Here is a 22,455-nt window from a genome sequence, read left to right on the forward strand (position 1 = left end):
TCATTTGAAGTATCACATGTAAATCTTGAACCTGTGGTTCTTAAAATAAACTAAGAAAATATATTTTTCTATACATAAACCTATTGGCCTGGAATTGTCTCTGAGTGTGTGTTCCTCATTTATTGCCTGTGTGTACACAACAAATGCTTAACACTACTCCTTTGATAAGCCTATTTGCTCGACCACACTACCACAAAATAGAGCATTAGAATTATCTCTTTTTGCCACTATCTTCCCTGTAAGGGGAACCCTTAGACTCTGTGCATACTATTCCTTACTTTGAAATAGTGCATACAGAGCCAACTTCCTACACGGAGACACCCCCACACTTGTTAAGGTGAATGTGAGTTGCGGCAGGGAGAGTAACCTCACTTCAGCTTCTTGTGTTTCTTAGACTGACCTGAGGATTTGGAACATGACAAACACCGACATCTGGAGTGGCTCCCTTGACTCCAGGAACATTCATGATGCAGAGTCTTCTTATGCTTGGGGACATAAAGTTTCACCTTGCTTGCCCTGATGGACTTCAGGTTAATCGATGGTGGCCAATGGCTGAACTTATTCAAAAACAAGCCTTCAATTCTTTGGCAAGGTATTTTCTGAGACAGAGATCCTGCATGTGTTTGGATGGATGATGATGCTCCTTTGTCTTTCGTCCAGCTCTTGCTGCAGTCTCTCAAGGATTGGACTTTCTTCAATCTTGTGAGTGGGGGGGGCTTCGGCACAGATAGTGCTTTCAACCTCGATGGTGGGCTGGGCTTTGAGGTTTTGTCACTGACAGAATTCTTGGACTCTAGGCTTGCTGAGGGTCAAGGATCCATGAAAGTCTTTCCTCAGCTCAGAGACCGAAGCGTGCTTCGATGTTGATCAGCGCTTGAGGGCTATGATGCACCTGCAAGCAGCGGCAGCAGAGGCACTGGGCTCGACATCCGGTTTCCAAGCTGCTCCCCACCCCCAAGGAGGGGCAGTACTTGCTTCTGACATGCAGCCATTTCAGGGATCAGAGAGGCTTGAGTATCAATAGTGTTCATGTGAGGCATTGCTTTCAAATGAGGACCAGTGCCAAACAAAGCAGCTGGAACATCCTTAGGTGCCTCTTGTTCTAGCATTCGTCTTCCTCTGGCTTCAAGATATCCAAGTCAAAATTCTTGGGACGGTGCTGGCATGCTAGAAGGTTGGGTCACTCACCCAATTCCTTCTCTTTGTCAACGAGCAGGTCAGCCTCACCGAAAATACCCACCATTTCTGAACAGGCAAGGACATTCTGCTGTGGGCTACTGTCTATCTCATTGCTGGCACAGTTTTATTGCTGCGGAATGCCATACAGGAGGCGCACTGGCTAGTCTTGTACTCCAGTGATAGGGAGATATTTCATAAAGCATAGAGATCGGCCCATAGGGGTTTCAGAATGTCACACTGGACATCTTTTAAAGGGCATCTGTTTCACAACCTCAAGTGTGTCTTCACTCTCCAAAAGGTGGTCTAGAGCACCTGGTGGCCCAAAGGGTCTGCTTTACTATGACTGCTCAAGGAGTGAAGCAGGCACCTTAAGAAGGAAGCACTGTGTTCAAGAGGTTTCTTGAAATGGAATTGAAGTCAAAATAATCCAGGGTCACCACAGGTCTTGACAAACTCATTGATGTCCAGGCCTGATGGCAGAGAAAAACAATCTGACAACTGAGTCAGTGCCAATGAGCATCCATGCCCATAAGAGCAGTCAATCAAGACCTTGTAACTCGAAACACTTCTTCAAAGAAAACTAAGTTGCAATTGCCCAAGCCCAACTCTAGATGGCAAGAGTACGCAGTTTGTGTACATAGTCACATATACTACAAACAGAAAGTTATTATACTGGAGGAAACAAAGCAGGCAGCCAGCTACTTAAAATTTTACAGGGAAATGGGAAAAGGAATACATTAAATAAGTTCACAACAGTTCTGGCGATAAATTTACTGACAATTCTGTCAAGATTAACAAATGTAGTCGCTTCTAATCCAACCTGTACTCTGTGGAACTCTGCTCCACAGTATGCAAGGCGAGGATGAAAACCAGGCTCCTTAAACTTGCAGAACTAGAGGGATACAACACTAGGTCTAATGTACCTGTCTCTTTCACCTATCAGGTCCTGTGCTGTGCTGATGGCAGTGGACAGGCTATATAGCCCTTTTGAGGAGAAGTGCTCTGAACTACAAAGTAGCTTCTGGAAACTGGCCCCTGTAGAACCCTTTATTTTAACCTCAGGGTGCTGGTAGGCAGGGAGGCTTCGGGAAAGGTGGTTTGAGCCTTCACATTAAGGTGTGCATGTGAAAGGAACCGCAAGGAGCAGACGTTTGAAATGCCCACATCACTTTAGCTGTTGGCCTATCTTTTTTTTTAATCCTTTCTAACGTTTGGTCCACTTGTGGACCAAAGAGATAATGCCATCAAAGGGAGCGTTCAACAGGTTCTGCTGAGTTACTGCTTTGAGTCATACATATGAGCCAAGCGCGTCTGTGTAGCATGACAATGGAATGTACCACCCTTTCAGTGTTATCTGCTACATCAAGGGCACAGTGATTAGGTGTTGGATATCTTCTTGCCCTAAGAAACTATTTTATGTCCCCTTTTTCTGTGCTCCGCCAGGAAGTATTGGCCTACATCTCATCAATCATCATAGTATTTGTAAAGTGCACTACTCACCCGTGAGGATCTCAAGGCACTGCGGGGGGGGGGGGGAGAACGGTGCTGCTACTGCTCCAACAGCCAGGTCTTGAGGTGTCCCCTGAAGGTAATCAGGTCCTGTGTGTCGCAGGTGGATAGGAAGTGTGTTCCATGTCTTGGCGGCGAGGTGGGAGAACGATCTGCCACTGGCGGTCATTCTGTGGATGCGTGAAACGGCAGAGGGGTCGAGCTCAGCGGAGCAAAGCTGGCGGGTCAGGGTGTAGAAAGAGTCATCTGTTGAAGTATTCTAGTCTGGTGTTGTGCAGTAATTTGCGAGCGTGGGTGAGGAGCTTGTACGTGATTCTCTTGTTGACTGGGAGCCAGTTCAGGTGGGCTGTGATGTGGCTGTGGATGTCCAGGATGAGGCGTGCGGAGACGTCCTGTATGCATTGCAGTCTTTTCTGGAGCTTGGCCATGGTTCCTGCGTAGAGGGCGTTGCCGCAGTCCAGTCTGCTGCTTAAGAGGGCTTGGGTGACCATCCTTCTGGTTCCGGTGGGGATCCATTTGTAGATCTTCCAAAGCATGCGGAGGATGTTGAAGCAGGAGGAAAAAGGAAGAAACGGTGTTGACTTGCTGGGTCACTGATAGTGATGAGTCCAGGATGAACCCCAGGTTGCGTGCGCGGTCCGTGGGTGTTGGTGAGGTTCCCAGTGAAGCAGGCCACCAGGAGTCGTCCCAGGCGGAGGAGGTGGAGCCGAGGATAAGAACTGCAGCCTTGTCAGGGTTTAGTTTCAGGCAGTTTTTCTTCATCCATTCGGCGACAGGCTTTCATTCCTTCTTGGAGGTTGGTTTTGGCGGTGGCGGGGTCCTTGGTGAGGGATAGTATCAGCTGGGTGTCATCGGCGTATGAGACGATGTTGAGGTTGTGTGATCAGACTATGTTTGCGAGTGGAGCCATGTAAACGTTCAACAATGATCATGTTTTGTCGAAAGGCCCCCAAGAATTCGCTATACCCCTTGGTAGGTGAATTGAGCGGCCAGCCTTTCCCTACAAATGTAAGGGTTTACTTTCCTTCTCTGGTGGCAAAGCATTCCCACTGGCATGGGAATTGGATCATGTAGTAGCAGTAGTGACCACTAGAGAGTCAGGCAGGAGTTGACCACAAATATATATTGGTATCCATCATAGGAACCAGGACCTACCTCGAGTGGGGTCTTTGTAATTGTCAGGCGTGTGACAAAGCATGCTCTTGAGCCTGGGGAGATACTGAGTGGAGGCGAGGATTTCAAAGAGGACGTCCTCCTCTAGGGGCTCTGTGTGAAGCTCTACCTTATGGAAGAAGGTGGTCCTATTAAGGAGTCCCTGATATCAACTGTCACCCCTCCACCCCCCCCCCCCCCACTTGTGTCAGTGTACAGGGACACCAGAGGTATAACGTTAAGTGGGTCCCCTGGAGAAGCATGAGAAGAGGGTGAAGGCCAAGAAATAGGGCGAGGGGATGGTAGCCTTATCTACTTGCTTGCATTACTTTGTTGGAATCGGAATGTCCAAGTTTTAAACGAAGGACAGCTGATGTTTCAAGGGTGGAACAGCAGGGCCAAAAGGGCAGGTAAGGATCCGTCACACCTAGTGGTGGACGACCAGATGTTTGTCGAGCTCCTCCTGCACTTGCCCAACACTAGATGACAGGAGTATGCACAGCATGTGTATCTACCGCAAAAAATGCCTCAAACATTTTTTTCGACTACAGAGAGATAGAGATGTTTACACTATACGGTCACACCTCAGTGTCATTCCCGCTTCAGCTTCAAAGAAGCACCGGGTAGGGAAGTGTGGCCTATGCCAGCAGTACTAGACCTTCTTAAATCTGAGTCTGTCTCAGTTTATAAAATAAATGCCGGCAAATCTGAAGCACTGACCATAACCTTTGGGGACGCGGAGGTAGCAATGCAGAGTTCCTCGCTTCCCTTTAGATAGGCCAAGCAATCCATTAAATACTTTAGAGTTACCATTCCTGGACCCCTTGATGAACTTTTTTCCACTAATTACCTCCATTTGAAGTTGGCCACAAAAAAAAAAAAAGACCTGGAACCCTGGGGTTACCTTATTCTTTCCTAGACTGGCAGAAGTAATGCAGTTAAAATTCTTACCCGCCTCCTCCTTTAGGTTTCACATAAAGGAGGCACACTAGTCTCTATTGAGTGCTATCAGTACAAGAGGCACCAACTGCATGAAAACATAATGAGAAACGAGAACTTGGCCTTTGGAACAGTTCACACCAAAACACTGGGAACAACTAGTGAGAGATTCATTCATGACCCACATCAACTGTGGGAACGAAAATTCATTATAAAGTGCGGTATGAGTGGCATTATAATCCCTCCTGACTACACCACATGTGCCACAGTGCTTCTCCTAGACGCTGCTGACGTTGTGAGGGGTGGCAAGGATAACAAAAATCATACTGGGATTTTCTGTTACCTCCACGCCTGAGGTGATGCTACTAGGTCTGAAACCCACAGACCTGAATGCAAAAAGGAATCACAAGTGGCACCATGGGTACTGCAATGTCTGTGAGCTGCCGAACTAACTATCATACCTGGAAGAAAGCAGTTCTCCGCCTGCTCAGTGTAACATCAATTTAGTTTTGTTGTGGCAATTTAGCTCCCCTAGATGCTCAAACTATCACAAAAATAACTGAATTTAGAAAAATGAGACTCAAAGGTATCAAATGAAAACAAGATTAGACATCACAAGATATAGTTGATTACGAGGTACGAAGAACAAATCCTTGTTTGAAAAACCTGCATTACAGACAGGTCAAACAGACAGACTTGGGTCTATTTTAGCGATGGAACAGTTGAAAAAGAATATGAATGGCACACACCTACTCTACGAGGTGAAATGGAAGCCTGTATATTGCATGCTGAGCGACGGCTTGTAGTATTCGGTACTCCTTCCCCATTGGAGGACCGTAGGCTTGGTCCGTTTTTCTTTCTGCACTGAAATGCTATTCTACTGCTATAAGGAGCTGTGCTGCTAGGTCTTACGAGGCGCCTGCAGTGATGTCAGAGGGTGAGGGAGTGTCTCCCCTTTGAAGTTGGGGAAAGCAAGAGATGTATTGTAAGGGGTGAAAATAGGGCTGGACCCTTTTTGTATTGTAAGGTGTATGGAACCAATCCACTGATGACCCTACTAGGTTTAGAGGCAGGGGGTATACTTTCCTCAACCTCTCAGCAGGAGCAATGAACTTCTTTTAATACGTCTTTGTGTGCCTCAACTCTCTCGTTCTAGATACTGAAAAGCATCTCTGTAAATACGCCGGCAGAAAATGATGCTTAGCTCATACCATTACTGCCACCTCCTCCTCTCCCCAAAACCCTACCAAAAACAAGACAGGAACGATAAACAAAGCAAAACTCAGTTCTTGAGGTTTTCAACATTAAAATATACAAGATCGCTATAAAAAAGAAAAAAAGAAAAAACAGCCTTACCCATTCCCTGCACCCTGGTTGGGCACTGCAGGGCCCTAATGCTGTAATCGATCTGTCACAGGTGTCAGTATTACAGTGTACATTGTTTACACCCACCCCTGCGTTTGAGCGGTGCAAAAAGAGAAGGAACATCAGACTTTTTTTTTTTTTTTGTGAGAGCAGACCCCCCACTTTTCCTTTCCACAAATGACAATCTCTGGTTGTCAGGCTTTGTGGCTCCCATTTTCAAGCCATTTTACCAAAATAGGAAAGCAAGGAGAAATAGGAAAGCAAGGAGAAATAGGAAAGCAAGGAGAAATAGGAGAAATCTTTGTGTCCTCTTCCATCGTTGAGGTTTCTGATCAATGCTTAGAAGTGTAAAAAAAAAAAAAAAAAAAAATCTAGATTGTAAAGTGTGACATAAAGAGAGAACACGCGCATGGTAGCACCATGAGAAGTGGCCTTGTTCCACCAAATAATGAGCAGAGACATGAGAAGGTGGAATGGTTAAGAGGAAGCCAGCCCCCTAAAGCACCCAGGTTCAACCCACATGCAAGAGATATTTAGCAGGCAAGGATTAAGAGGAACCTTAGACGCAAAGGGAGAAGCAGTTTGTTAGCACACTCGTGTTTGTGGATCCACTCAACGGATGTAGCTGAACGCAGGTCATCAGAGGTCCTCATTACAAGTGGTCTGCTACTGCACATGATACAATCTGATTCCAGTGACTTGCGATTTATCAGTACAATAAATGCCATCAAATGACAAGGAACAACATCCAGGTTTTGGCGCCTGTCGCACCAAATCCGCATGTCACGGTATTTAACGGGCATTTTTCCCACAATCAATATCGGCAGGTTTGACCTGCATGTGGCGTTAATTGGCCAACTTGTAATGAGAGCCTAAGTAGCTGAGACTGAGTGCTCAGAAGTCTGAGCAACAGCCGTGATGCGAGTGTGTATTCTGGATCTACAAAGACAACGCGCGTGCTCACTAGTTTACACAGACGTACGTGTGCTCGCAATTGTGATGAGTGCGGATGACTGCATGCGATTGTATGACAATGTGAGCCCAGCACGAGCAGACAGTTGATCCGCGACAGGTTTCCCATGCCAGTGTACTTGACTAGGATGTGGATGTCCAAGTCTAAGGAGACGATGCTCCGGGGGGTGCTCGCAAGTCTAACCAGCAGAGACCTGGGTCTGCGAGGGTTCCCGCGTCGAAGCAGTGTATGCGTGTTTCTATGTTTCCCCCCCCTCCGTGTGAGTGTTCAGATCAAAGCAGCCTGGCCCCACCCCGAAAGAAAGCAAGAGCGTGCGCGCGTGTGTAACCAGGTGGGACATCCCGTCGACACCCATTCCTACCACACTAACCCAATGTCACCAATGTATGCACCTGCCAGCATAACATGCAATGACTGTCTATTTAACATTCTGCGAGTCCATGCATCAGTGCACGTCTTGCCACTTAGGATTACTCTGCAGCTAAGTAAGGTGTTCGGGAAGCTTCTCACTCCCCCTCCAGGAATGCAAATGTTCTTCAGCTTATGTAACCAGTCATAAGAGCCACAGAGCTACATGCGACTAGTCCCGTCAGTACTGCCCTCCTCATCTAGTTCCACAGGTCCCACAAAGTACCATCAAACTGCACGACTGCAGCTCAGCATCCATCATTTAACTGAAAGTCTCCTTTGCACCAAAAGCCCGGGAATGTCCTTTATACTTCTGCCCGTTGGTGGTCCAAAGGTTTTCACATTGTAGTTAATTGCGGTTCATTACTAGGCAGTTACAGGACCCAGACAATGTAATGTGTGGTTTTCTGTGGGGAAGAAGTCGACTAACAACACCTGAACCCAGAAATTCATGATAGAGCGAGAGGTTGCAATACAGTCAATCAGAAGGCACTTGTGTAGGAGTAATTTGAGGATCCAGCGTGCCATGATGGAGATTCTAATGAGTGCTGTGAATGGTCACCCGATGCACATGCTTCGCCTCATAGATGCCAAGACTAAGTACAGGTAGCATGTGCCCGGCTGACTGCAATGCACTCATACACAAACTACCACTGCCAGGATCCCAATCCTCTTGTTTGGACAAGAGCAAGAGACCCAGAACTGTTCCGGCACTGTTCCTAACAGCTTGTCTCCACAATCTCCTGCAGAAGGGGCCCAAGGTTCATGGAGGTAGAGGACGACTCTGGAGAGGGTCCTGAAGGTAGCGATGCCATTTAGACGGGGCATGTGGGTAGGGGGTAGAGTGCATGACTGGATTGAGGATTATGGCAATTCTAAGTGCACGAAATAAGATATAGCCTTTCCAGACTCTTCCAGTAGATGTGAGGAAGAGTGGACCCAGAGGAAACCCTGGAGGGGGGTGGTGCAGTGGTCATTATCCATGGATGAGGCACAATGCTCCAAGTATATGTTGGAACCCTCCCTCAATTAGAACAACGTAACTGGATGTTTAGTTCTAGATCATGCACTAGGAAGCGGACAACAGTTCCTAGGTGTGGCTGTATGCTGCGGCCTCTGGAGTATACAGGAGATGCTCCTTGATGCGGTCTAGGATACTTGACTCTGGATGGTGCCTTAATTTTAGCCTTTGTTTCTTGATGTTCTACAAGAGATCAAATGGGGTTCAATCGCCTCCTCCTGGGCCATACATTACTACTAGTAACTAGCTCTTCAAGTATGCAGGAATGGAGCATGCAGCAGAGGACTCCTGCCTCCGAATGGTAGAAAAGGACAAGTCAAGGCTTGTGACTCCTGCCTCCGAGTGGTAGAACATGAAGGTCTTTTGCTCCTTGATGCGGTACAGGATTCCAGATGTTGCAGGAGGCTCCTGTCTTTAGGTGGTACAGTCACCTCTACTGAGGTTCTACAGGAGACCAGATGCGGGGCTGTGCTCCTACCTTTAGGCCCTTCATTACGATTAGTAACTGGCTCTTCATGTACAAGGCTATGTAAGCAGCAGGGGACTCATGCCTCCGAATGGTAGGAAGGGACGAGTTACTGCTCCCTAATGCGGCACAGGCCTCCAGAGGTTGAAGGAGACGTCTGCTTCTGGATGGTACATAGCTGGCTCTTGATGTTGCACAGAGCGCTCCAGTGGGGTCATTCCATTCCGCTCGCCTCTCAATGATGTAGGACCTTGATATTACACCAGGATTGCTATGTGGCATCTTACATCTCGGCGAGTCAGTTAGCAATCCATGACTGCGCAATGGCTCCACGTGACTGTCTGCTCTACCTCTGGTCCTACATTAGTATCTGCAACTGGTTGATAAGAAGAACAGTCACTGGCTCTCGGTGCTGCACAGAACTCCAGATGTGGGTATGGTCCTCAACCTCTTGCAGATTCTTGATGCTGCACAGGACTCCAGATGTAAAGGCATGCCACCGCCCCTGGGTGTCAAAGGAGGATCAGGCCCAGACTAGAGGTCTTCAGGTGTAGCTTTGTGCCCCAGCTGCTGTGTGAATCTTTAGTTACTTGCTTTTGATTTTGCAAAGGGCCCCAGATGTGACCTTTTGATGCATTAGTTACTTGCTCTTGATGGTGTGCAGGGCTCCAGAGGTAAATGTCAATAGGTGCTGCATGAGGTTCAGTCTTCAGACAGTGAAGAGGCCCAGATTGTGATGCATTAGTTACTTGCGTTTCATGTTGCAGAAAGACAGAGGTGAAGTTGCAAGATTTTGCTCTGTTTGATGCATGAAGAAGATTCAGAGGGCCTTAATCTAGCTTGATCCCTTCCCATTCACGGCTTTGGTGAATGCCGGACACTGCTCTCTGTACATCTCTTCACAGGCTCCGCATCCTTCTCTCCTGGTTCAGCTTTTGGAAAAAAGTCTTTCCAAATTCATAGGAGCTGATCATGATGGCGCAGGCAGGAGCTACCCTGAACACACGTGGCAGGAAGCCTGCAAGAGAGAAAGATTCCAGTCAACACCAAGACACGTCACACCAGGCATCAGGCAAGCCACAACGAAACTGAGGACCATACTCATGGTATCTTATCTCTTTAACAAACGGACACCCACACAGCATTTCTTGGGGTACAAGTGATCCTTTGCAAGTGCTACTGGATGGATTTATCTAGCCATCTTTGTGGTATTTCTGTAGTGTGAATCTAGTGAAAGGGCAACGGATTGCTGGACCATTTTATGTTATTAAGGAAGCATACACCGCAAGTTATAAGGCTATAATGCAGGAAAAAGCCATCTCACATGGGTGGCAAATTAAAATGTACTGTGAGTAATATCCAACAGTTGGGTAATGATCCTGCTAGGCACTTCTGATATCCCAAGATCTGTTGGCCTACAGATTGCCGAGATGCACTCAAAGGCATCTACAAACCTATAAATAATAGCATTTCACTAATCTTTTAGTTCTATCCCTTCTTGGCACAAAATGTATTCCATGCAGGTTCACTGTTATGTACATTCAGAAATGTCACTTATAGCGCAAGAGAGAAGGTCCAGCACTTGTGGAAATTTAGTCAACACTGAGAAGTTTCTTACGGTTTTTATGCGCTTTAATTATTATCTTTTAGAAGATACAACCAGTGCAAATCTATTACACATTAAAACACACTATGCCAGGTGTCTGCATAAGAGGTTATCCGATGGTGTGATCTACATTAATGCACGTGAGCAGTGCCTGGTACTGCATGACCATGAACAGCCACCATGAGTGATGCACGTAGAATGAATGAGCAGAAGGCCAAAGGGGCATTGATCAATGGGCCTAATGGTTAATAGGATCATTACAATGCTTCTGAATGTGGGGTGCCACTACGGAGCCCCTGGGGACTAGACATCCTAACTCAGTCTGACACTGATAACAGAGTTAATGCACTGCCCAACAACAGTATAATGTGTCAGGAGCCACAGTTTGGGAACCGCTGGGCTTCAGGCCGCTTTCGGCTCTGACTTTTTAACTGTAGTCTCTATACTCTGTAGGGGAATACAGCTTGAGATGGGGGCCTTGGAAGCATTGTGCTCTGGTCCGACCACTAGTTATGGAAGGGTGTGGGCAGGCATGCTTTATCAGCTGCTTCCACATTATCTAGATAGGTAGATAAGCCTGTTGTTGCTGATTAGGAAGGAACTGTTCTACGAGTCATGATGGATTTATTTTGAAAGGTTTAATGCTTTACTTCTGGTTTGCAATACGTCTCCAATCCGTCTTGGTGGCCATGCATTTGTGATTTTATCAGCACATCCAGAAACAAACATCCTCCACACTTCACCCTGCAAAAAGAGACTACACACTTCCAGCACAACCATGCACACAAAATGGCTTTAAAGCATCCTATCGGGTAAGTGTTTACACCCAAACTGCCCATCAATTAACATCCGTAGCAACATAAAACATCGATATGGAAAAATACACCTCTAAACATAACCACTTGATTCCCCTGCCAAAAAAAATACAAATGGCAAAGCCTTCGGCACACGTTTCCATGTACACAGTACTGACTGTGGTCAACGTGAATCCTAAAACTGTAAAGGGCGCCCGGAATGTGAAAGCGTGGCAGTGAGGTAAACTTATAACCTCAACCAAGATGGCGGTCCTACAAACTCTTATCTGTGTAATTTACCTGCAAACAGCCCGCGGACCCCGGATTCTGCCTGAATCTTCTGCATCAGCAACCACGTAGAAGTGTGAGGTTTCCTAGCAGAGGCTGAAACAAAAAGAAACATAGGAATGAATTAATAATGGAAGCGTAAAAGAAAACTGATGAGTCCATTAATCGGTTTTTACATTTACCTGTAATCACGGCCACTGATTTATGTGATTTTACAGCAGCTGCGTTTTACAAATAAACACGGACTTTCAGCAATTGATAAATAACCCATCTGCTGCAAAATGCAACAGAAAAGGAAAATATTACCTACCCTGTAAGCATATGCTTGTGGCTTGTATTGCTGTGGATGCACAGGCTCAGCATAGAACAAAAACAAATGACAACGTCCAAGTCCAACACTATTTGGAGGGAGTATGCAAAGCACGTGTATCTACAGCCACACATGCTAACAAAGCTTCTACCGCAAACTGTGGAAAAAGAATGGTGTGGTAAGATGATCACCCTTCAGGTGTATTCCGGCACTAGTGAGGTGAAGCTTTTTCCCTAATAGTGTTAATGTATGACAAAACGTGCCACTTTATGCTGCGTACTTTGCCTTTCCTCAAGCAATAGTTAAGTCAAATGTGCTGCACATAACCCCGGTCACATATTCCAGCACCCTGGGTATAGCGGTTTATGGAAAAGGATGTGATGCATGTCACAGATGGATAAAAACAAAAAAAAAATCATATTTGCACTTTCATGTCTCGTATTAATGCAGTAGAAGCATGGACTCCTTCCACATTATATGGCGTTACGTGCGTCCTGCTCGTAAGGAGAGAGGGGGGCTCCCAACCCAACCAAGCTTCTTTTAGATTTGGCTTAGAAAATAATGCTTTGGGGTCCTCTAACTCTATCAGGCCAACATTCCTCTCCTGCTGCCTGCCCAGTTTCAGGAAGTGTCGAAAGTGACCTAGCAGAATGCCAATTTGAAGACGATGCAAATATGAAGTTACTAGAAGGCGATTTGTAGCGCATCTGTAAGGAAATGCCTCTTTGGCATGGTTACCCCCCTAACTTTTTGCCTTTGTTGATGCTAAGTTTTGATTGAAAGTGTGCTGGGACCCTGCTAACCAGGCCCCAGCACCAGTGTTCTTTCCCTAAACTGTACCTTTGTTTCCACAATTGGCACAGCCCTGGCACTCAGATAAGTCCCTTGTAACTGGTACCCCTGGTACGAAGGGCCCTGATGCCAGGGAAGGTCTCTAAGGGCTGCAGCATGTCTTATGCCACCCTGGGGACCCCTCACTCAGCACATGCACACTGCCTCTCAGCTTGTGTGTGCTGGTGGGGAGAAAATGACTAAGTCGACATGACACTCCCCTCAGAGTGCCATGCCAACCTCACACTGCCTATGGCATAGGTAAGTCACCCCTCTAGCAGGCCTTACAGCCCTAAGGCAGGGTGCACTATACCACAGGTGAGGGCATATGTGCATGAGCACTATGCCCCTACAATGTCTAAGCAAAACCTTAGACATTGTAAGTGCAAGAGTATATGGTCTGAGAGTCTGTCAAACACGAACTCCACAGTTCCAAAATGGCTACACTGAAAACTGGGAAGTTTGGTATCAAACTTCTCAGTACAATAAATGCACACTGATGCCAGTGTGCAATGTATTGTAACATACACCCAGAGGGCATCTTAGAGATGCCCCCTGAATACCAATCAGACTTCTAGTGTAGGCTGACCAGTTTCTGCCAGCCTGCCACACACCAGACATGTTGCTGGCCACATGGGGAGAGTGCCTGTGTCACCCCTTTTGTTACAGCGCCCCAGGGCATCCCAGCTAATGGAGATGCCCACCCCTACGGCCACTGCCCCCACTTTTGGCAGCAAGGCTAGAGGAGATAATGAGAAAAATAAGGAGGAGTCACCCACCAGTCAGGACAGCCCTTAAAGTGTCCTGAGATGAGGTGACCCCTGCCTTTAGAAATCCTCCATCTTAAGTTTGGAGGATTCCCCCAATAGGATTAGGGATGTGCCACCCTCCCCACAGGGAGGAGGCACAAAGAGTGTAGCCACCCCCAGGACAGTAGCTATTGGCTACTGCGCTCCCAGACCTAAACACACCCCTAAATCTAGTACTTAGGAGCACCCCGGAACCTAGGAAACTAGATTCCTGCAACCTGAAGAAACAAGAAGGACTGCTGACCTACAAGTCCTGCAGAGAAGACGGAAGACGACAACTGCTTTGGCCGCAGCCCTACCGGCCTGTCTCCTGATTCGAAAACCTGCAACCAGCGACGCATCCGACAGGGACCAGCGAGCTCTGAAGCCTCAGAGAACAACCCTGGACTAAAGGGCCAAGAAACTTCCGTGAGCAGCGACTCTGCTCAACAACAGCAACTTCTTTGCAACAAAGAAGCAACTTTCAAAGACTTCACGTTTCCCGCCGGAAGCCTGAGACTTCACACTCTGCACCCGACGCCCCCGGCTCGAGATCCAGAGAATAAACACCACAGGGAGGACTCCCCAGCGACTGCGAGCCAGTGAGTAGCCTGAGACAACCCCCCTGAGCCCCTCATAGCGACACCTGCAGAGAGAATCCAAAGACTCCCCCTGACCGCGACTGCCTGTAACAAGGGACCCGACACCTGGAACCAGCAATGCACCCACAGCCCCCAGGACCTGATGGAACCGAATCTCAGCGCAGTAGTGACCCCCCAGGCGACCCTCTCCCTAGCCCAGGTGGTGGCTGTCCGGAGAAGCCCCCCCGTGCCTGCTTGCACTGCTAGAGTGACCCCCGGGTCCCTCCATTGATTCCTACCTGAAACCCAATGCCTGCTTGGCACACTGCACCTGGCCGCCGCTGAGGTTGTGTTGTGATCCTACATGTCTCCCCCCCCCCCCCCCCCCGCTCTACAAAACCCCCCTGGTCTGACCAGAGGACACGGTACTTACCTGCTGGCAGACTGGAACCGGAGCACCCCTGTTCTACATAGGTGCCTATGTGTTTTGGGCACCTCTGACCTCTGCACCTGACCGGCCCTGAGCTGCTGGTCTGGTCACTTTGGGGTTGCCTTGAACCACCAACAGTGGGCTGCCTATGCCCAGGAACTGAGACTTGTAAGTGCCTTACTTACCTCACAAACTAATCTTTACTTACCTCCCCCAGGAACTGTTGATTTTTGCACTGTGTCCACTTTTAAAATAGCTTATTGCCATTTTTACAAAGACTGTATATGATATTGCTTTTATTCAAAGTTCCTAAAGTATCTAAGTGAAGTACCTTGCATTTAAAGTGTTTACTTCAAATCTTGAACCTGTGGTTCAAAAATAAACTTAGAAAATATATTTTCTATATAAATACCTATTGGCCTGGAGTGAGTGAGTATGTGTTCCTCATTTATTGCCTGTATGTGGACAACAAATGCTTAACACTACCCTCTGATAAGCCTACTGCTCGACCACCCTACCACAAAATAGAGCATTAGAATTATCTAATTTTGCCACTATCTTACCTCTAAGGAGAACCCTTGGACTTAGTGCACACTATTTCTTACTTTGAAATAGTATATACAGAGCCAACTTCCTACAACATCTTCCAAATGTTGACGTCAAAACCAAGATCTCGTCACCAATAGACATTGAGAGAGGCATGGGCCAACATGAGGAAGAAGATAAGCTATTCAAAATTAAGGCTCAGGCTTGCGGTTCAACACAGGCTGACTAGACACAGTAGACAGAACGTCAGTATCATCGGGGGTTTGTAAGGATGAGAGTACGTTTGAGGGGGACAGAAGTCTTCTCTTACAAGCAGCATATTATTTGTTAATTTAGGGCATAGATAACTGGACCTTGAGAGTTAAAAATGAGGCACCAGAAGCAATTTCTCAACAAACAACAATGTTAGGAGGCTCTGCACCTATTTCACAATGGGAGGTTAATGCTAATTGCTAATCTTATCCCAAGGCCTTTGGCAGACACAGACGAACCTGCAGCTAGAGTTATTGCTGCCCCAGTAGCAGGCAGCCGGTGTCAGAGCTTGCATATTTTTTGCTGTATCTCGGGTGACCTTACTGAAGGTCACTTTCAACCTCTTAATTTACTTGCAGAACGATGATTCGAATGTTCCAAATAACAGAGCACCGCAAAGCAGGCAGCAACTCCAGCACCTTGAGACCCTCACGGGTGATTTGGTGCTCCTTATAAATCCCGATCAATTGCTAAAGTATATTTATGGAAGTCAAGTTCTACTACCGGAAAACAGTTTCAGAGGTTCGTCGTCTTCGTCATTACTGTTTCCCCACTGGTGGCAGCAGGCATGAGCCCCGTCAACGGTACTTCATACCTCTGGGATGCAGCAAAGACCAAGTTCTTGATTCAGAGGTCGAGGCCTAAAGGTTGACCTTTCTCTGCCTTAACCTCTGAATCCATAATGCGTCTCTGCAGCACTTAATAAACCTTCCTGGAGCGGAAGAATGTACCAACAATGAAATGTGTGCCCAATTTTAAATATAACGCTTGTCAATACATGCATTTAGAAAAAAGCATTCAATATTATGATAGTACAAATGCTTCTGGCCACTCCAATAGGTTCACTTCTGTTTTCTGGGACCTTCTTTCCCATTTAAGCTGACACGATTTGTTTCTGGAACATTTATTACTAAAAGCTCAAGATTGGTTTTAGTGACTGGGAAAGTTTACTTGTAATTATTAAATAGATGCAATTTAGCGGGACAGTCTCATAGTCGCAACAAACATACCTACAATTCAATAACATTCATCAAATTCTGTGATCGTGAACAAAACACTTTAGGTCCCTGCAGACAGTTGCCGTCTGCCAAAATACTGGGGATGACTCGAGGCCATTGAGTTAGTAGTGTGCGCTATACAGTTCATATTTGTCCATTGCTGAGCTGCGGACTCTTGCTGATGTTAAGGGGCTGCCTTCCTGGCTAACGTCCCGATGAACCATGATGTACAGAACCTCAATGTTGCACGGAGTGTTTTTTGCTTTTGAACTGCACTGGATGCATATGCTCCTTTAATGGTAATCGCTACAAATTAGGTACCCGTGGGGGGTGGAAAGCTGCGTGGCCGTGAACCACTGCCTCCCAAGCGTGCCATGTCCACCTACCTGTCATACCCTCAATGGTCCAAGGAGGAGGGCTCCCTAGATGCTATCTATGGGTTCAACCTTCCAGCCAGTGCCCGGGACTGCTCTCTCCACTGCTATCCTGCTAAGGGCTCCATATTTTACAAGAACTCCGAATGCTTTGCCAGCACTGCGCCTTAGTGGGCTTTATTGTGTTTGGACAGAATGGCAACAATTGGTCGGTGGAGATTCGGCCTCTTGTCTCACCTCTTAAGGTCTCCAGCTCGCCCAGCGCAATCTGCCGGTGGGTTTTCACCACGTCGAAGGGAAGGGTGAGAACTGCAGCAATCTGGAAAGGAGAGTTGAACAGTTCTGTGAATTAGCTCCTTACGATTTTCAGAGGGCACTGCTGTGCCGAACAATCATCACATCTGCTTGCGTGTAGTTAGCATAAGAGGCTGGTGCCTGGCGACATAGATAATCTCTAGCGGAGGCAGACAACGTTTCCGGAAATATCGGACTCATCGGCACCTCAGTTCCAGAATAAATAAACGCAATGTCAGAGTCTCCTATGCACAGGTGGGGCGGTCTGAGGCACAGTGCGCAGCTCCCAAACATTTTCATAACAACGGTATTATAGCGCCCTCTAGTGGCATAGATGTCACCACATCCCGATTCCAAGTAAAAGGAATCGAGTTCCCTTGTACTCTTGCCCCTTGTGTTATTGATTAACCATAGGTTTACTCTAAATTAATTTGTATATAGCACCACACTGACCTGCCATGTAGCTGTCAGCATGTCGCTTTAATGAACCGAATACATTATTTACTAGAAAATACCGCCCAATCTCTGTCCCTTTAAAACTAGAAAGATTGCAGGCTGAGTAAAGAAAACGTATTTTCTTCCTTGGCCATATTCTGTGCTCATTTACAAACCAATTATTTAACTGTCTCTCTATCTCGTTAATTTCAAAATGTTCAAACATTTAGAGGGAAAATTGGACAAGTAAAATGTTATATTGTTTAATCAACTACAGATTGCTCCATCATACAGATATTGGATGTAGAATGAACACATCAATGTAACTGTTCTTCGTTCGCATCTCTCAGTTACTTGTAAAAAGAATACCCAAGTGTGGTAATTTAATTTAAAGGAAACCGTTACAAAGCAAAGGAGCATTTTCGAATTTTAAAGGATTTTGTTGTAATCTGTTGCAGCAACCTGTAGCAGGGCTCACCTGACAAGTCCTAGGGCGGCTGGACTTTACTCTGGCTTTCAGTGCCCCTGGCTTCATCTGGATTGAAGTGTGCAGCTTGCCCACCTCTACGCAGCCCCCGAGGAAATGCCTGGGACTCTACGAGCACTCGGCGGCAGGACCGCGTGTCTCAGCACAACCTGCGCCTCGCCTGGACTCGGAGCGCTAACTTCTCAGCGGCAGACACTTCTCCCACACGCAAAACCACAGTGCTATTTCCTTATCCCGAACCGGGGCCGTAGCGGAGTATTCGCAGTACCCTTTATTCCCAAGCCAGCGTTGTAGCCGAGTACTCACAGTACACTTTATTCCCATCCCCAGGTCACAAAGTACTCACAGTACCATTTATCCCCAACCCAAGGTCGCAGCAGAGTACTCACAGTACCCTTTATCCCCACCAAGAAGTTCAGAGTACTCAATACCCTTTAGCCCCAACTCAAGTTCGGAGAACTCGCAGTACCCTTTATCCCCACCCGACGGTCATACAGAGTACTCACAGTACCCTTTATCCTCAACCCAAGGTCATACAGAGTACTCCCAGAACCCTTTCTCCTCAACCCAAGGTCGTAGTAGAGTACTCACGGAACAATTTATCCCCAACACAAGGTCGAGCAGAGGACATGAAATACCCTTTATCCCCATCCCAAGGTCGTAGCAGGTTACTCACAGAACCCTTTATCCTAAACCCAAGGTCATACAGAGTACTCACAGTACCCTTTATCCTCAACTCAAGGTCGTAGTAAAGTACTCATGGAACAATGTATCCCCAACACAAGGTCGCATCAGAGTACTCACAGTTCCCTTTGTCCCCACCAAGAAGTTCAGAGTACTCAATACCCTTTAGCCCCAACCCAAGTTCAGAGAACTCGCAGTACCCTTTATCTCCATCCGAAGGTCATACAGAGTACTCAGCAGTACCCTTTATCCTCAACCCAAGGTCGTAGTAAAGTACTCATGGAACAATGTATCTCCAACACAAGGTCGCAGCAGAGTACTCACAGTACCCTTTATCCCAACCAAGAAGTTCAGAGTACTCAATAACCTTTAGCCCCAACCCAAGTTCAGAGAACTCGCAGTACCCTTTATCCCCACCCGAAGGTCATACAGAGTACTCAAAGTACCCTTTATCCTCAACCCAAGGTCATACAGAGTACTCCCAGAACCCTTTATCCTCAACCCAAGGTCGTAGTAGAGTACTCATGGAACAATTTATCCCCAACAGAAGGTCGTAGCAGAGGACTTGAAATACCCTTTATCCCCATCCCAAGGTCGTAGCAGAGTACTCCGTACCCTTTATCCCAACCCAAGGTTGTAGCAGAGTACTCCCAGTACCCTTTATCCCAACCAAAGGTCGTAGCAGAGTACTCATAGTACCCTTTATCCCCATCCCAAGATAGTAGCAGAGTACTTGCAATACCCTTTATCCCAACCCAAGCTTGTAGGAAAGTACTCGCAGTACTCTTTATCCCCATCCCAAGGCCGTAGTAGAGTACTCAAAGTACCCTTTATCCCAACTCAAGGTTGTAGCAGAGTACTTGTAGTACCCTATATCCCAACCCAAGGTTGTAGCAGAGTACTCACAGTACCCTTTATCCTCATCCCAAGGTAGTAGCAGAGTACTTGCAGTATTCTTTATCCCATCCAAAGGTCGTAGCTCAGTACTCGCAATACCCTTTATCTCCACCCAAGGTCATAGTAGAGTACCCACAGTTCCCTTTATCCCAACCCAAGGTTGTAGCAAAGTACTCGCAGTTCCCTTTATCCCAACCCAAGGTTGTAGCAAAATACTCGCAGTTCCCTTTATCCCCACCCAAGGTTGTAGCAGAGTACTCAGAGTACCCTTTATCCCCATCCCAAGGTAGAAGCAGAGTACTTGCAATACCCTTTATCCCCATCCCAAGGTCGTAGTAGAGTACTCATACTACCCTTTATCCAAACTCAAGGTTGTAGCAGAGTACTCGTAGTACCCTATATCCCAACCAAGGTTGTAGCAGAGTACTCACAATACCCTTTATCCCCATCCCAAGATCGTAATGGAGTACTCACAGTACCCTTTATCCCAACCCAAGGTTGTAGCAGAGTACTCGCAGTACCCTATATCCCAACCCAAGGTTGTAGCAGAGTACTCACAGTACCCTTTATCCTCATCCCAAGGTAGTAGCAGAGTACTTGCAGTACCCTTTATCCCCTTCCAAAGGTCGAAGCTGAGTACTCTCAATACCCTTTATCTCAACCCAAGGTTGTAGCAGAGTACTCAGTACGCTTTATCCCCCTTTCAAGGTAGTTGCAGAGTACTCCCAGTACCCTTTATCCCCATCCCAAGGTCGTAGCAGAGTACTCGCAGTACCCTTTATCCCATCCCAAGGTTGTAGCAGAGTACTCCCAGCACCCTTTATCCCATCCCAAGGTTGTAGCGGAATACTCACAGTACCCTTCATCCCCATCCCAACGTTGTAGCAGAGTACTCGCAGTACCCTTTATCCCATCCCAAGGTTGTAGCAGAGTACTCCCAGCACCCTTTATCCCATCCCAAGGTTGTAGCGGAATACTCACAGTACCCTTTATCCCCATCCCAACGTTGTAGCAGAGTACTCGCAGTACCCTTTATCCCATCCCAAGGTTGTAGCAGAGTACGCCCAGTACCCTTTATCCCATCCCAAGGTTGTAGCGGAATACTCACAGTACCCTTTATCCCCATCCCAAGGTAGTAGCAGAGTACTTGCAGTACCCTTTATCCCCATCCCAAGGTCGTAGCAGAGTACTCGCAGTACCCTTTATCCCCATCCCAAGGTCGTAGCAGAGTACTCGCAGTACCCTTTATCCCCATAACAAGGTTGTAGCTGAGTACTCGCAGTACCCTTTATCGGAGTACTCAAAGTGCCTTCTCCCGTCTGCAGACTTCACAATGATTTTTTTGGGGGGTGGGGGTGTTACTGAGCCCCTCACCGCCTAAGACTATAGGGCCACTTTATCCCTGCACAAGTTACCTTCACTCCATTAATAGTGAGAAGGACGGCATCTCAAGCCCAAAACGCAGGCATCACCAAGTACCCATGGACCACAGACAGCCTTCCTAAACCTGCAGACTTCTAAGTAATTGTGAGAGCTTCTTTGGCCCATAAAGTCTCCCACAACAAGCCCCAGTGCAACAGACCTCCTTAATACTCGCAAGTCTCACCCAAGCGCCTCCTAAACATCTTTCATCCCAGATCTCAGCGGTACTGCTAAAAACAGAGCACTGCTCCACTCCCAACCACGGGCTACTGAGAGGGATTCCTCGCCTTTATACCCATGCCAGGTACCTGCGAGTAGCACCCAGTCAGATCTCCAGGCCTCAAAAGAGCACTTATAGTGCCATTTTAGGGGGAGGGGGGGTTCTTTCACTTTCATTCCTTGCACCCACCCAAGTACTTATGAATCCAACCCCCTGCCCTCTGGTGGGTACTTACAGTCCCTGAGATGGCTCCAGCAGTGAAGCTGGTCATGAAAGTGGCTTCCTCAGTGCACGAGCGCTCCCACAGTTTCTGCTTGACAAGCTCATAGTTAAACCAGTAGAGAGCTGTGGAGAAGAGAAAGAGAGCACAGGACATCAGCTGGAGTGTCACGGGACGCCCTCTGGTTACAGCATACTAAGCTGTCCTTATGGCACACCGTCAAATATGTATTTCCTGAGCCCAAGTTAAAATGAAACAAGCTTACATACAGGGGAAAAACAAGTTACGTCTTCACCATATCTAGCAATTTTTGATTACTCCAGAAAGAGCTCACAGTTTACTAAGTGATGAGCGCAATTACGTGAAAATTCAAGACTGCAGGGGCAGCTCCACCTTTAGGGTGGAGCAGCGTCATGCCCCCACCAGTAACAGCAGCTGCAAACCTTTGAAAGAAAAGGATAATAAACTGTGTTTATTCTTATTTTTTTGACGGGGCAGGGCCACATGGGTGATGAGTGCTCTCAGCGCATGTATGTTTGTGCAGAAGGCTGTCTCCAGCCCGGCAACACAGTTGCTGTTTCGGCGAGAGCCTGCACAGGCTCCCAGTCTGTCTGGGAGAGCCCTGGCTGGGCGCTTCCAGACAATCCTGACGCTGCTTTGTGCAGCATCAGGATTGGCCACAGGCCAGACTGGGAGCCTGTGCCTGCAGCAGCAGGAGAGGAGCAGCGTGGGTGCAGTGAGGAACAAGGTACTTTTTTTTTTGTTGCTTTATTTAAATGTTAATTTCTCATGTGCACCCCCTTCCCAAACTGTGCACCGCCCGCCCCCATTGAGCACCACGAGCCGCTCCTGTGGCTTCTACTGAGAAATTCAAGACTATGTATATCGTGTCAGAACAGCACTGATGGCAAAGGAGTGGCTTGAGACAACATTAAAGCAGACACTACAAATCCTCTGATTCTCACATGAGCCTGGGCCGCACAGAG

General features: G+C 47.2%; 1 protein-coding gene across 3 annotated transcripts in view; it reads right to left on the reverse strand.

Annotated features, from left to right (window-relative positions):
• Nucleotides 1-6,050: 6,050 nt before the first annotated feature.
• The window catches only part of SLC25A39 (solute carrier family 25 member 39), an 83,626-nt gene continuing 67,221 nt past the window's right edge, over nt 6,051-22,455 (reverse strand). For all 3 annotated transcript variants that reach the window (XM_069237886.1, XM_069237887.1, XM_069237884.1), the window contains 4 exons: nt 21,485-21,594; nt 17,048-17,129; nt 11,713-11,796; nt 6,051-10,030 (listed from right to left, as the gene is read on the reverse strand). In XM_069237886.1, coding sequence (XP_069093987.1) covers nt 9,912-10,030; nt 11,713-11,796; nt 17,048-17,129; nt 21,485-21,594 — 395 coding nt within the window. In that variant the 3' untranslated portion in view covers nt 6,051-9,911. The remainder of the gene's footprint in view (nt 10,031-11,712; nt 11,797-17,047; nt 17,130-21,484; nt 21,595-22,455) is intronic.

This window comes from Pleurodeles waltl, chromosome 6 (genome assembly GCF_031143425.1).
Source record: "Pleurodeles waltl isolate 20211129_DDA chromosome 6, aPleWal1.hap1.20221129, whole genome shotgun sequence".
NCBI lineage: Eukaryota > Metazoa > Chordata > Amphibia > Caudata > Salamandridae > Pleurodeles > Pleurodeles waltl.